The sequence below is a fragment of the Scyliorhinus torazame genome, chromosome 20 (assembly GCF_047496885.1).
Source record: "Scyliorhinus torazame isolate Kashiwa2021f chromosome 20, sScyTor2.1, whole genome shotgun sequence".
In the NCBI taxonomy this organism is placed as follows: Eukaryota; Metazoa; Chordata; class Chondrichthyes; order Carcharhiniformes; family Scyliorhinidae; genus Scyliorhinus; species Scyliorhinus torazame.
Window position 1 is genome coordinate 33,762,383 of NC_092726.1, and position 13,119 is coordinate 33,775,501.

General features: G+C 57.6%; 1 protein-coding gene across 1 annotated transcript in view; it reads right to left on the reverse strand.

Annotated features, from left to right (window-relative positions):
- The window catches only part of unc93b1 (unc-93 homolog B1, TLR signaling regulator), a 484,953-nt gene that overhangs the window by 465,998 nt on the left and 5,836 nt on the right, over positions 1-13,119 (reverse strand). Inside the window, 1 exon segment of the mRNA XM_072486118.1 lies at positions 911-1,027. Within this exon segment, the coding sequence (XP_072342219.1) occupies positions 911-1,012 (102 nt within the window). The 5' untranslated portion in view covers positions 1,013-1,027.

Genomic DNA, 13,119 nt, shown 5'->3' on the forward strand with positions numbered 1-13,119 from the left:
TTGAGGGAGGGGCCGGGTCGAGGGAGGGGCCGGGATGAGGGAGGGGGCGGAGCGAGGGAGGGGGCGGGGCGAGGGAGGGGGCGGGGCGAGGGAGGGGGCGGGGCGAGGGAGGAGGAGGAGCGAGGGAGGGGGCGGAGTGAGGGAGGGGGCGGGGCGAGGGAGGGGCCGGGGCGAGGGACGGGGCCGAGCGAGGGAGGTGGTGGGGCGAGGGAGGGGGCGGAGCGAGGGAGGGGGCGGAGCGAGGGAGGGGGCGGGGCGAGGGAGGGGGCGGAGCGAGGGAGGGGCCGGAGCGAGGGAGGGGGTGGGGTGAGGGAGGGGGCGGGGTGAGGGAGGGGGTGGGGCGAGGGAGGGGGCGGAGTGAGGGAGGGGGCGGAGCGAGGGAGGGGTGGGGTGAGGGAGGGGGCGGGGTGAGGGAGGGGGTGGGGCGAGGGAGGGGGCGGAGCGAGGGAGGGGGTGGAGCGAGGGAGGGGGCGGAGCGAGGGAGGGGGCGGAGCGAGGGAGGGGGCGGAGCGAGGGAGGGGGTGGAGCGAGGGAGGGGGCGGAGCGAGGGAGGGGGCGGGACCAGGGAGGGGGCGGGGTGAGGGAGGGGGCGGAGCGAGGGAGGGGGCGGAGCGAGAGAGGGGGCGGAGCGAGAGAGGGGGCGGGGCGAGGGAGGGGGCGGGGCGAGGGAGGGGGCGGGACGAGGGAGGGGGCGGGGCGAGGGAGGGGGCGGAGCGAGAGAGGGCCGGGACGAGGGAGGGGGCTGGGTGAGGGAGGGGGCGGGGCGAGGGAGGGGCCGGAGCGAGAGCAGGGCAGGTAGAGTGAGGGATGGGGCAGGGGGGGGACAATGCTCCAACAGTGAGGGCTACTCTTGCCAAAGAGCTGAGACACAGCACTGTGTTCGTGGTCTGGACGTCGTTTCCATGGTTACCTGATCATCACCTTGGTTGTCAGGACAACAGTTGAGCGGCCGCTCTGCGGCTGCCATCCCATTCTGCCGGGCGTCCCCGTGACAGAGGATATCGGACTCCATCTCTGCAAAATCAGACTGTTGATAGGAAACAACAGTGTCAGGGGTTGGTTCAAAATCAGACAGAAAATATATCAGTCTGTCGGCCAAAGGCTGATCTGTGCAGTAAGCTCACAGATCAGCCATGATCCCATTGAATGGAGGGACAAGCTGAAGGGGATGAATGGCCCACTTCTCTTCTTGTGGTCAGTACTGAGGGAGTGCCGCACTGTCAGAGGGTCAGTACTGAGCGAGTGCTGCACTGTCAGGTCAATACTGAGGGAGTGCTGCACTGTCAGAGGGTCAGTACTGAGGGAGTGCTGCACTGTCAGAGGGTCAGTACTGAGGGGGGGCTGCACTGTCAGAGGGTCAGTACTGAGGGAGTGCTGCACTGTCAGAGGGTCAGTACTGAGGGAGAGCTGCACTGTCAGAGGGTCAGTACTGAGGGAGAGCTGCACTGTCAGAGGGTCAGTACTGAGTGAGTGCTGCCCTGTCAGAGGGTCAGTACTGAGGGAGTGCCGCACTGTCAGAGGGTCAGTACTGAGGGAGTGCTGCCCTGTCAGAGGGTCAGTACTGAGGGAGTGCCGCACTGTCAGAGGGTCAGTACTGAGGGAGTGCCGCACTGTCAGAGGGTCAGTACTGAGGGAGTGCCGCCCTGTCAGAGGGTCAGTACTGAGGGAGTGCTGCACTGTCAGAGGGTCAGTACTGAGGGAGTGCTGCACTGTCAGAGGGTCAGTACTGAGGGAGTGCCGCACTGTCAGAGGGTCAGTACTGAGGGAGTGCTGCACTATCAGAGGGTCAGTACTGAGGGAGTGCCGCACTATCAGAGGGTCAGTACTGAGGGAGTGCCGCACTATCAGAGGGTCAGTACTGAGGGAGTGCCGCACTGTCAGAGGGTCAGTACTGAGGGAGTGCTGCACTGTCAGAGGGTCAGTACTGAGGGAGTGCTGCACTGTCAGAGGGTCAGTACTGAGGGAGTTCTGCACTGTCAGAGGGTCAGTACTGAGGGAGTGCTGCACTATGAGGGTCAGTACTGAGGGAGTGCTGCACTGTCAGATGGGTCAGTACTGAGGGAGTGTTGCACTGTCAGAGGGTCAGTACTGAGGGAGTGCTGCACTGTCAGAGGGTCAGTACTGAGGGAGTGCCGCACTATCAGAGGGTCAGTACTGAGGGAGTGCCGCACTATCAGAGGGTCAGTACTGAGGGAGTGCTGCACTGTCAGAGGGTCAGTACTGAGGGAGTGCTGCACTGTCAGAGGGTCAGTACCGAGGGAGTGCCGCACTGTCAGAGGGTCAGTACTGAGGGAGTGCCGCACTGTCAGAGGGTCAGTATTGAGGGAGTGCTGCACTATGAGGGTCAGTACTGAGGGAGTGCTGCACTGTCAGATGGGTAAGTACTGAGGGATTGCCGCACTGTCAGAGAGTCAGTACTGAGGGAGTGTTGCACTGTCAGAGGGTCAGTACTGAGGGAGTGTTGCACTGTCAGAGAGTCAGTACTGAGGGAGTGTTGCACTGTCAGAGGGTCAGTACTGAGGGAGTGTTGCACTGTCAGAGGGTCAGTACTGAGGGAGTGTTGCACTGTCAGAGAGTCAGTACTGAGGGAGTGTTGCACTGTCAGAGGGTCAGTACTGAGGGAGTGCTGCACTGTCAGAGGGTCAGTACTGAGGGAATGCCGCACTGTCAGAGGGTCAGTACTGATGGAGCGCTGCACTGTCAGAGGGTCGGTACTGAGGGAGTGTTGCACTGTCAGAGAGTCAGTACTGAGGGAGTGTTGCACTGTCAGAGGGTCAGTACTGAGGGAGTGTTGCACTGTCAGAGGGTCAGTACTGAGGGAATGCCGAACTGTCAGAGGGTCAGTACTGATGGAGCGCTGCACTGTCAGAGAGTCAGTACTGAGGGAGTGTTGTACTGTCAGAGGGTCAATACTGAGGGAGTGCCGCACTGTCAGAGGGTCAGTACTGAGGGAGTGCTGCACTGTCAGAGGGTCAATACTGAGGGAGAGCTGCACTGTCAGAGGCTCAGTACTGATGGAGCGCTGCACTGTCAGAGAGTCAGTACAGAGGGAGTGCTGCACTGTCAGAGGGTCAGTACTGAGGGAGAGCTGCACTGTCAGAGGGTCAGTACTGAGGGAGTGTGCACTGTCAGAGGCTCGGAACTGAGGGAGTGCCGCACTGTCAGATGGTCAGTACTGAGGGAGTGCCGCACTGACAGAGGGTCAGTACTGAGGGAGTGCTGCACTGTCAGAGGGTCAGTACTGAGGGAGTGCTGCACTGTCAGATGGGTCAGTACTGAGGGAGTGTTGCACTGTCAGAGGGTCAGTACTGAGGGAGTGCTGCACTGTCAGAGGGTCAGTACTGAGGGAGTGCCGCACTATCAGAGGGTCAGTACTGAGGGAGTGCCGCACTATCAGAGGGTCAGTACTGAGGGAGTGCTGCACTGTCAGAGGGTCAGTACTGAGGGAGTGCTGCACTGTCAGAGGGTCAGTACCGAGGGAGTGCCGCACTGTCAGAGGGTCAGTACTGAGGGAGTGCCGCACTGTCAGAGGGTCAGTATTGAGGGAGTGCTGCACTATGAGGGTCAGTACTGAGGGAGTGCTGCACTGTCAGATGGGTAAGTACTGAGGGATTGCCGCACTGTCAGAGAGTCAGTACTGAGGGAGTGTTGCACTGTCAGAGGGTCAGTACTGAGGGAGTGTTGCACTGTCAGAGAGTCAGTACTGAGGGAGTGTTGCACTGTCAGAGGGTCAGTACTGAGGGAGTGTTGCACTGTCAGAGGGTCAGTACTGAGGGAGTGTTGCACTGTCAGAGAGTCAGTACTGAGGGAGTGTTGCACTGTCAGAGGGTCAGTACTGAGGGAGTGCTGCACTGTCAGAGGGTCAGTACTGAGGGAATGCCGCACTGTCAGAGGGTCAGTACTGATGGAGCGCTGCACTGTCAGAGGGTCGGTACTGAGGGAGTGTTGCACTGTCAGAGAGTCAGTACTGAGGGAGTGTTGCACTGTCAGAGGGTCAGTACTGAGGGAGTGTTGCACTGTCAGAGGGTCAGTACTGAGGGAATGCCGAACTGTCAGAGGGTCAGTACTGATGGAGCGCTGCACTGTCAGAGAGTCAGTACTGAGGGAGTGCCGCACTGTCAGAGGGTCAGTACTGAGGGAGTGCTGCACTGTCAGAGGGTCAATACTGAGGGAGAGCTGCACTGTCAGAGGCTCAGTACTGATGGAGCACTGCACTGTCAGAGAGTCAGTACAGAGGGAGTGCTGCACTGTCAGAGGGTCAGTACTGAGGGAGAGCTGCACTGTCAGAGGGTCAGTACTGAGGGAGTGTGCACTGTCAGAGGCTCGGAACTGAGGGAGTGCCGCACTGTCAGATGGTCAGTACTGAGGGAGTGCCGCACTGACAGAGGGTCAGTACTGAGGGAGTGCTGCACTGTCAGAGGGTCAGTACTGAGGGAGTGCCGCACTGTCAGAGGGTCAGTACTGAGGGAACGCTGCACTGTCAGAGGGTCAGTACTGAGGGAGCGGTGCACTGTCAGAGGGCCAGTACTGAGGGAGTGCTGCACTGTCAGAGGGTCAGTACTGAGGGAGTGCTGCACTGTCAGAGGGTCAGTACTGAGGGAGTGCTGCACTGTCAGAGGGTCAGTACTGAGGGAGCACTGCACTGTCAGAGGGTCAGTACTGAGGGAGTGCTGCACTGTCAGTGTGTCAGTACTGAGGGAGAGCTCCACTGTCAGAGGGTCAGTACTGAGGGAGTGCTGCACTGTCAGTGGGTCAGTACTGAGGGAGTGCAGCACTGTCAGAGGGTCAGTACTAAGGGAGTGCTGCATTGTCAGAGGGTCAGTACTGACGGAGTGCCGCACTGTCAGAGGGTCAGTACTGAGGGAGTGCCGCATTGTCGAAGGGTCGGGACTGAGGGAGTGTTGCACTGTCAGAGGGTCAGTACTGAGGGAGTGCTGCACTGTCAGAGAGTCAGTACTGAGGGAGTGCCGCACTGTCAGAGGGTCAGTACTGAGGGAGTGCTGCACTGTCAGAGAGTCAGTACCGAGGGAGTGCCGCACTGTCAAAGTCAGTACTGAGGAAGTGCTGCACTGTCAGAGGGTCAGTACTGAGGGAGTGCCGCACTGTCAGAGGGTCAGTACTGAGGGAGTGCTGCACTGTCAGAGAGTCAATACTGAGGGAGTGCTGCACTGTCAGAGGGTCAGTACTGAGGGAGAGCTGCACTGTCAGTGGGTCAGTACTGAGGGAGTGCCGCACTGTCAGAGTCAGTACTGAGGGAGTGCTGCACTGTCAGTGGGTCAGTACTGAGGGAGAGCTGCACTGTCAGTGGGTCAGAACTGAGGGAGTGTTGCACTGTCAGAGGGTCAGTACTGAGGGAGTGCCGCACCGTCAGAGGGTCAGTACCGAGGGAGTGTTGTACTGTCAGAGGGTCAATACTGAGGGAGTGCCGCACTGTCAGAGGATCAGTACTGAGGGAGAGCTGCACTGTCAGTGGGTCAGTACTGAGGGAGTGTTGCACTGTCAGAGGGTCAGTACTGAGGGAGTGCCGCACCGTCAGAGGGTCAGTACTGAGGGAGTATTGCACTGTCAGAGAGTCAGTACTGAGGGAGTGTTGTACTGTCAGAGGGTCAATACTGAGGGAGTGCCGCACTGTCAGAGGATCAGTACTGAGGGAGAGCTGCACTGTCAGTGGGTCAGTACTGAGGGAGTGCCGCACTGTCAGAGTCAGTACTGATGGAGCGCTGCACTTTCAGAGAGTCAGTACAGAGGGAGTGCTGCACTGTCAGAGGGTCAGTACTGAGGGAGTGCCGCACTGCCAGAGGGTCAGTACTGAGGGAGTGTGCACTGCCAGAGGCTCGGAACTGAGGGAGTGCCGCACCGTCAGATGGTCAGTACTGAGGGAGTGCCGCACTGTCAGAGAGTCAGTACTGAGGGAGTGCCGCACTGTCAGAGGGTCAGTACTGAGCGAGTGCCGCACTATCAGAGGGTCAGTACTGAGGGAGTGCTGCACTGTCAGAGGGTCAGTACTGAGGGAGTGCCGCACTGTCAGAGGGTCAGTATTGAGGGAGTGCTGCACTATGAGGGTCAGTATTGAGGGAGTGCTGCACTGTCAGATGGGTCAGTACTGAGGGAGTGCAGCACTATCAGAGGGTCAGTACTGAGGGAGTGCTGCACTGTCAGAGCGTCAGTACTGAGGGAGTGCTGCACTGTCAGAGGGTCAGTACCGAGGGCGTGCCGCACTGTCAGAGGGTCAGTACTGAGGGAGTGCCGCACTGTCAGAGGGTCAGTATTGAGGGAGTGCTGCACTATGAGGGTCAGTACTGAGGGAGTGCTGCACTGTCAGATGGGTCAATACTGAGGGATTGCCGCACTGTCAGAGAGTCAGTACTGAGGGAGTGTTGCACTGTCAGAGGGTCAGTACTGAGGGAGTGCTGCACTGTCAGAGAGTCAATACTGAGGGAGTGCTGCACTGTCAGAGGGTCAGTACTGAGGGAGAGCTGCACTGTCAGTGGGTCAGTACTGAGGGAGTGCCGCACTGTCAGAGTCAGTACTGAGGGAGTGCTGCACTGTCAGTGGGTCAGTACTGAGGGAGAGCTGCACTGTCAGTGGGTCAGAACTGAGGGAGTGTTGCACTGTCAGAGGGTCAGTACTGAGGGAGTGCCGCACCGTCAGAGGGTCAGTACCGAGGGAGTGTTGTACTGTCAGAGGGTCAATACTGAGGGAGTGCCGCACTGTCAGAGGATCAGTACTGAGGGAGAGCTGCACTGTCAGTGGGTCAGTACTGAGGGAGTGTTGCACTGTCAGAGGGTCAGTACTGAGGGAGTGCCGCACCGTCAGAGGGTCAGTACTGAGGGAGTATTGCACTGTCAGAGAGTCAGTACTGAGGGAGTGTTGTACTGTCAGAGGGTCAATACTGAGGGAGTGCCGCACTGTCAGAGGATCAGTACTGAGGGAGAGCTGCACTGTCAGTGGGTCAGTACTGAGGGAGTGCCGCACTGTCAGAGTCAGTACTGATGGAGCGCTGCACTTTCAGAGAGTCAGTACAGAGGGAGTGCTGCACTGTCAGAGGGTCAGTACTGAGGGAGTGCCGCACTGCCAGAGGGTCAGTACTGAGGGAGTGTGCACTGCCAGAGGCTCGGAACTGAGGGAGTGCCGCACCGTCAGATGGTCAGTACTGAGGGAGTGCCGCACTGTCAGAGAGTCAGTACTGAGGGAGTGCCGCACTGTCAGAGGGTCAGTACTGAGCGAGTGCCGCACTATCAGAGGGTCAGTACTGAGGGAGTGCTGCACTGTCAGAGGGTCAGTACTGAGGGAGTGCCGCACTGTCAGAGGGTCAGTATTGAGGGAGTGCTGCACTATGAGGGTCAGTATTGAGGGAGTGCTGCACTGTCAGATGGGTCAGTACTGAGGGAGTGCAGCACTATCAGAGGGTCAGTACTGAGGGAGTGCTGCACTGTCAGAGCGTCAGTACTGAGGGAGTGCTGCACTGTCAGAGGGTCAGTACCGAGGGCGTGCCGCACTGTCAGAGGGTCAGTACTGAGGGAGTGCCGCACTGTCAGAGGGTCAGTATTGAGGGAGTGCTGCACTATGAGGGTCAGTACTGAGGGAGTGCTGCACTGTCAGATGGGTCAATACTGAGGGATTGCCGCACTGTCAGAGAGTCAGTACTGAGGGAGTGTTGCACTGTCAGAGGGTCAGTACTGAGGGAGTGCTGCACTGTCAGAGGGTCAGTACTGAGGGAGTGCTGCACTGTCAGAGGGTCAGTACTGAGGGAGTGCTGCACTGTCAGAGGGTCAGTACTGAGGGAGTGCTGCACTGTCAGAGGGTCAGTACTGAGGGAGCACTGCACTGTCAGAGGGTCAGTACTGAGGGAGCACTGCACTGTCAGAGGGTCAGTACTGAGGGAGTGCTGCACTGTCAGAGGGTCAGTACTGAGGGAGTGCTGCACTGTCAGAGGGCCAGTACTGAGAGAGTTGCTGCACTGTCAGAGAGTCAATACTGAGGGAGTGCTGCACTGTCAGAGGGTCAGTACTGAGGGAGTGCCGCACTGTCAGAGTCAGTACTGAGGGAGTGCTGCACTGTCAGTGGGTCAGTACTGAGGGAGAGCTCCACTGTCAGAGGGTCAGTACTGAGGGAGTGCTGTACTGTCAGAGGGTCAGTACTGAGGGAGTGCTGCACTGTCAGAGGGTCAGTACTGAGGGAGTGCTGCACTGTCAGTGGGTCAGTACTGAGGGAGTGCAGCACTGTCAGAGGGTCAGTACTGAGGGAGTGCTGCACTATCAGAGGGTCAGTACTGAGGGAGTGCTGCACTGTCAGAGGGGCAGTACTGAGGGAGTGCTCCACTGTCAGAGGGTCAGTACTGAGGGAGTGCTGCACTGTCAGTGGGTCAGTACTGAGGGAGAGCTCCACTGTCAGAGGGTCAGTACTGAGGGAGTGCTGCACTGTCAGTGGGTCAGTACTGAGGGAGTGCAGCACTGTCAGAGGGTCAGTACTGAGGGAGTGCTGCACTATCAGAGGGTCAGTACTGAGGGAGTGCTGCACTGTCAGAGGGGCAGTACTGAGGGAGTGCTCCACTGTCAGAGGGTCAGTACTGAGGGAGTGTTGCACTGTCAGAGGGTCAGTACTGAGGGAGTGCTGCACTGTCAGAGGGTCAGTGCTGAGGAAGTGCCGCACTGTCAGCGGGTCAGCACTAAGGGAGTGCCGCACTGTCAGAGGGTCAGTACTGAGGGAGTGCCGCACTGTCAGAGAGTCAGTACTGAGGGAGTGCAGCACTGTCAGATGATCAGTACTGAGGGAGTGCCGCACTGTCAGAGGGTCAGTACTGAGGGAGTGCCGCACTGTCAGAGGGTCAGTACTGAGGGAGTGCCGCACTGTCAGAGGGTGAGTACTGAGGGAGTGCCGCACTGTCAGAGAGTCAGTACTGAGGGAGTGCTGCACTGTCAGAGGGTCAGTACTGAGGGAGTGCCGCACTGTCAGAGGGTCAGTACTGAGGGAGTGCCGCACTGTCAGAGGGTCAGTACTGAGGGAGTGCTGCACTATCAGAGGGTCAGTACTGAAGGAGTGCCGCACTGTCATGGGTCAGTACTGAGGGAGTGCCGCACTGTCAGAGGGTCAGTACTGAGGGAGTGCTGCACTGTCAGAGGGTCAGTACTGAGGGAGTGCTGCACTGTCAGAGGGTCAATACTGAGGGAGTGCCGCACTGTCAGAGGGTCAGTACTGAGGGAGTGCTGCTCTGTCAGAGGGTCAGTACTGAGGGAGTGCCGCACTGTCAGAGGGTCAGTACTGAGGGAGTGCTGCACTGTCAGAGGGTCAGTACTGAGGGAGTGCTGCACTGTCAGAGGGTTAGTACTGAGGGAGTGCCGCACTGTCAGAGGGTCAGCACTGAGGGAGTGCTGCACTGTCAGAGGGTCAGTACTGAGGGAGCGCTGCACTGTCAGAGGGTCAATACTGAGGGAGTGCTGCACTGTCAGAGGGTCAGTACTGAGGGAGCGCTGCACTGTCAGAGGGTCAATACTGAGGGAGTGCTGCACTGTCAGAGGGTCAGTCCTGAGGGAGTGCCGCACTGTCAGAGGGTCAGTACTGAGGGAGCGCTGCACTGTCAGAGGGTCAGTACTGAGGGAGTGCTGCACTGTCAGAGGGTCAGTACTGAGGGAGTCCTGCACTGTCAGAGGGTCAGTACTGAGGGAGTGCTGCACTGTCAGAGGGTCAGTACTGAGGGAGTGCTGCACTGTCAGAGGGTCAGTACTGAGGGAGTGCCGCACTGTCAGAGGGTCAGTACTGAGGGAGTGCCGCACTGTCAGAGGGTCAGTACCGAGGGAGTGCTGCACTGTCAGAGGGTCAGTACCAAGGGAGTGCTGCACTGTCAGAGGGTCAGTACTGAGGGAGTGCTGCACTGTCAGAGGGTCAGTACTGAGGGAGTGCCGCACTGTCAGAGGGTCAGTACTGAGGGAGTGCAGCACTGTCAGAGGGTCAGTACTGAGGGAGTTCTGCACTGTCAGAGGGTCAGTACTGAGGGAGTGCTGCACTGTCAGAGGGTCAGTACTGAGGGAGTGCTGCACTGTCAGAGGGTCAGTACTGAGGGAGTTCTGCACTGTCAGAGGGTCAGTACTGAGGGAGTGTTGCACAGTCAGAGGGTCAGTACTGAGGGAGTGCTGCACTGTCAGAGGGTCAGTACTGAGGAAGTGTTGCACAGTCAGAGGGTCAGTACTGAGGGAGTGCCGCACTGTCAGGTGGTCAGTACTGAGGGAGTGCCGCACTGTCAGAGGGTTAGTACTGAGGGAGCGCAGCACTGTCAGAGGGTCAGTACTGAGGGAGTGCTGCACTGTCAGAGGGTCAGTACTGAGGGAGCGCTGCACTGTCAGAGGGTCAGTACTGAGGGAGTGCCGCACTGTCAGAGGGTCAGTACTGAGGGAGCGCTGCACTGTCAGAGGGTCAGTACTGAGGGAGTGCCGCACTGTCAGAGGGTGAGTACTGAGGGAGTGCTGCACTGTCAGAGGGTCAGTACTGAGGGAATGCTGCACTGTCAGAGGGTCAGTACTGAGGGAGCGCTGCACTGTCAGAGGGTCAGTACTGAGGGAGTGCTGCACTGTCAGAGGGTCAGTACTGAGGGAGCGCCGCACTGTCAGAGGGTCAGTACTGAGGGAGTGCTGCACTGTCAGAGGGTCAGTACTGAGGGAGTGCTGCACTGTTAGTGTGGAGGATCCATGTACTCATTCAGTACTGCTTTGGTGAGTCAGTTTAGATGATGATGTGTTTGTTTCGGAGTTTTGCACTCCGACGCAAGGCTCCTAGACTGAACCACGATGCACCCTCGTTCATGTAACAACCATTTGGAGCCAAACAAACCCATCACCAAAATGACTCCTCTCCCTCTGTTTAGTGCTGAAATCCAGGACATGCTGTACAGGCAGTGCTAGCCTGGCCCTTCAAACTGAAACCTGGTGTACATCGTCACGAGTGACACCTGCCTAATTGAGCCATGGAGATCATGCGATCTGTACTACTCTGTGACTGAAGGGCAGCACAAGTGGCGAGCATTGTGGCTTCACAGCACCAGGGTCTCAGGTTCGATTCCCGGCTTGGGTCACTGTCTGTGCGGAGTCTGCATGTTCTCCCCGTGTGTGCGTGGGTTTCCTCCGGGTGCTCCGGTTTCCTCCCACAGTCCAAAGACGTGCAGGTTAGATGGATTGGCCGAGCTAAATTGCCCTTAGTGTCCAAGAGGGTTAGGAGGGGTTATTGGATTACGGGGATAGGGTGGAAGTGAGGGATTAAGTGAGTCGGTGCAGACTCGATGGGCCGAATGGCCTCCCACTGTATGTTCTATGTTATGTTCTATGTTGAACATAGCAGAGGGAAATGTTCTTCCTTTCCAAAATAGCAGATTTCAGACAAACCTTGGTGTGATTGGAGTAACTAGTGGAAGATACCCGACAAGGAGGAGGTGTGGATGGCTTTTGACATCTGCTGACCACATTGTGAATCATTATCACAGAATTTACAGTGCAGAAGGAGGCCATTCGGCTCATCGAGTCTGCACCGGCTCTTGGAAAGAGTACCCTACCCAAGGTCAACACCTCCACCCTATCCTCATAACCCGGTAACCCCACCCAACACTAAGGGCAATTTTGGACACTAAGGGCAATTTATCATGGCCAATCCACCTAACCTGCACATCTTTGGACTGTGGGAGGAAACCGGAGCACCCGGAGGAAACCCGCGCACACACGGGGAGGATGTGCAGACTCCGCACAGACAGTGACCCCAGCCGGAATCGAACCTGGGACCCTGGAGCTGAGAAGCAATTGTGCTATCCACAATGCTACCGTGCTGCCCGTTAATGATTAAGTCATTGGGGTAATTTTCCAGGACGGCCCACTGAGGTAATTGTCACTGTCACATGGAAAATTGACCATTTAGACTTCCGGGTGCGGCGGTGACCAGCTGAGTCGCACGTTTCGGCAGCTCCCGGTGAAACGGACTTTTGGGCTCTTGATAGGAGCCCCAACGGCAATTTTGACGGCTAAAAACACTGTGCGGTAAACCAGAAGGGAATCCCCCCTGGATACGGATGAAAAAAGGAGAAAGTGGCCGGATTGCAGTGGATCCTTTAGAACAGCGGCAAGGAAGGCAAGCAAAAACCAAGATGGCGTCGGAAGGTGGCAGTTTAACATGGGGCCCTGAACAACAAGAGTTCTTGAAATGCTGTGTGGAAGAGCTCAAAAAGGAAATGAAGAAAGAGCTGTTGGCCCCGATACTACAGGCGATCGAAGGGCTAAAGGAGGAACAAAAGACCCAGGAGCGGGAGCTTCGGGTCGTGAAGGCAAAGGCAGCCGAGAATGAGGACGACATACAGGGCCTGATGGTGAAGACGGAGACGCATGAGGCACATCAGAAACGATGTGTGGAAAGGTTGGAGGCACTGGAGAACAACGCAAGGAGGAACAACCTGAGGATTCTTGGTCTTCCTGAAGGTGTGGAGGGAGCGGACGTCGGGGCATATGTGAGCACGATGCTGCACTCGTTAATGGGAGCGGAGGCCCCGGCGGGTCCGTTGGAGGTGGAGGGAGCATACCGAGTGATGGCGCGAGGACCGAGAGCAGGAGAAATTCCCAGAGCCATAGTGGTGAGATTCCTCCGTTTTAAGGATAGAGAAATGGTCCTTAGATGGGCAAAGAAAACTCGGAGCAGTAAATGGGAGAACGCGGTGATCCACGTTTATCAAGACTCGAGTGCGGAGGTGGCGCGAAGGAGGACGAGCTTTAATCGGGCCAAGGCGGTGCTTCATAAAAAGATGATAAAATTTGGAATGCTGCAACCGGCAAGACTGTGGGTCACATATCGAGGGAGGCACCACTACTTTGAGACGGCAGATGAAGCCGTGGACTTTTATTGTGGAAGAAAAACTGGAATGAGCGGGTTATTAAAAAGAACGTTTGAACAAAGTGGTGGGGCGAATGTGGGGGGCGAAGAGGGGGGTTAAAAAGGGGGGAAAGAGTTTTATGTACTAATCCTGCGATGTGGTAACTTTTCTCTCTTCCACAGGTGGTGATGGGGGGAGGAGGGGAGGTGGAGGAGATGGGGCGTTGGCCATTGGGGGCGGGGCCAAGGGAGAAGCGCGGTATTGGTTCCCGCGCTATGATA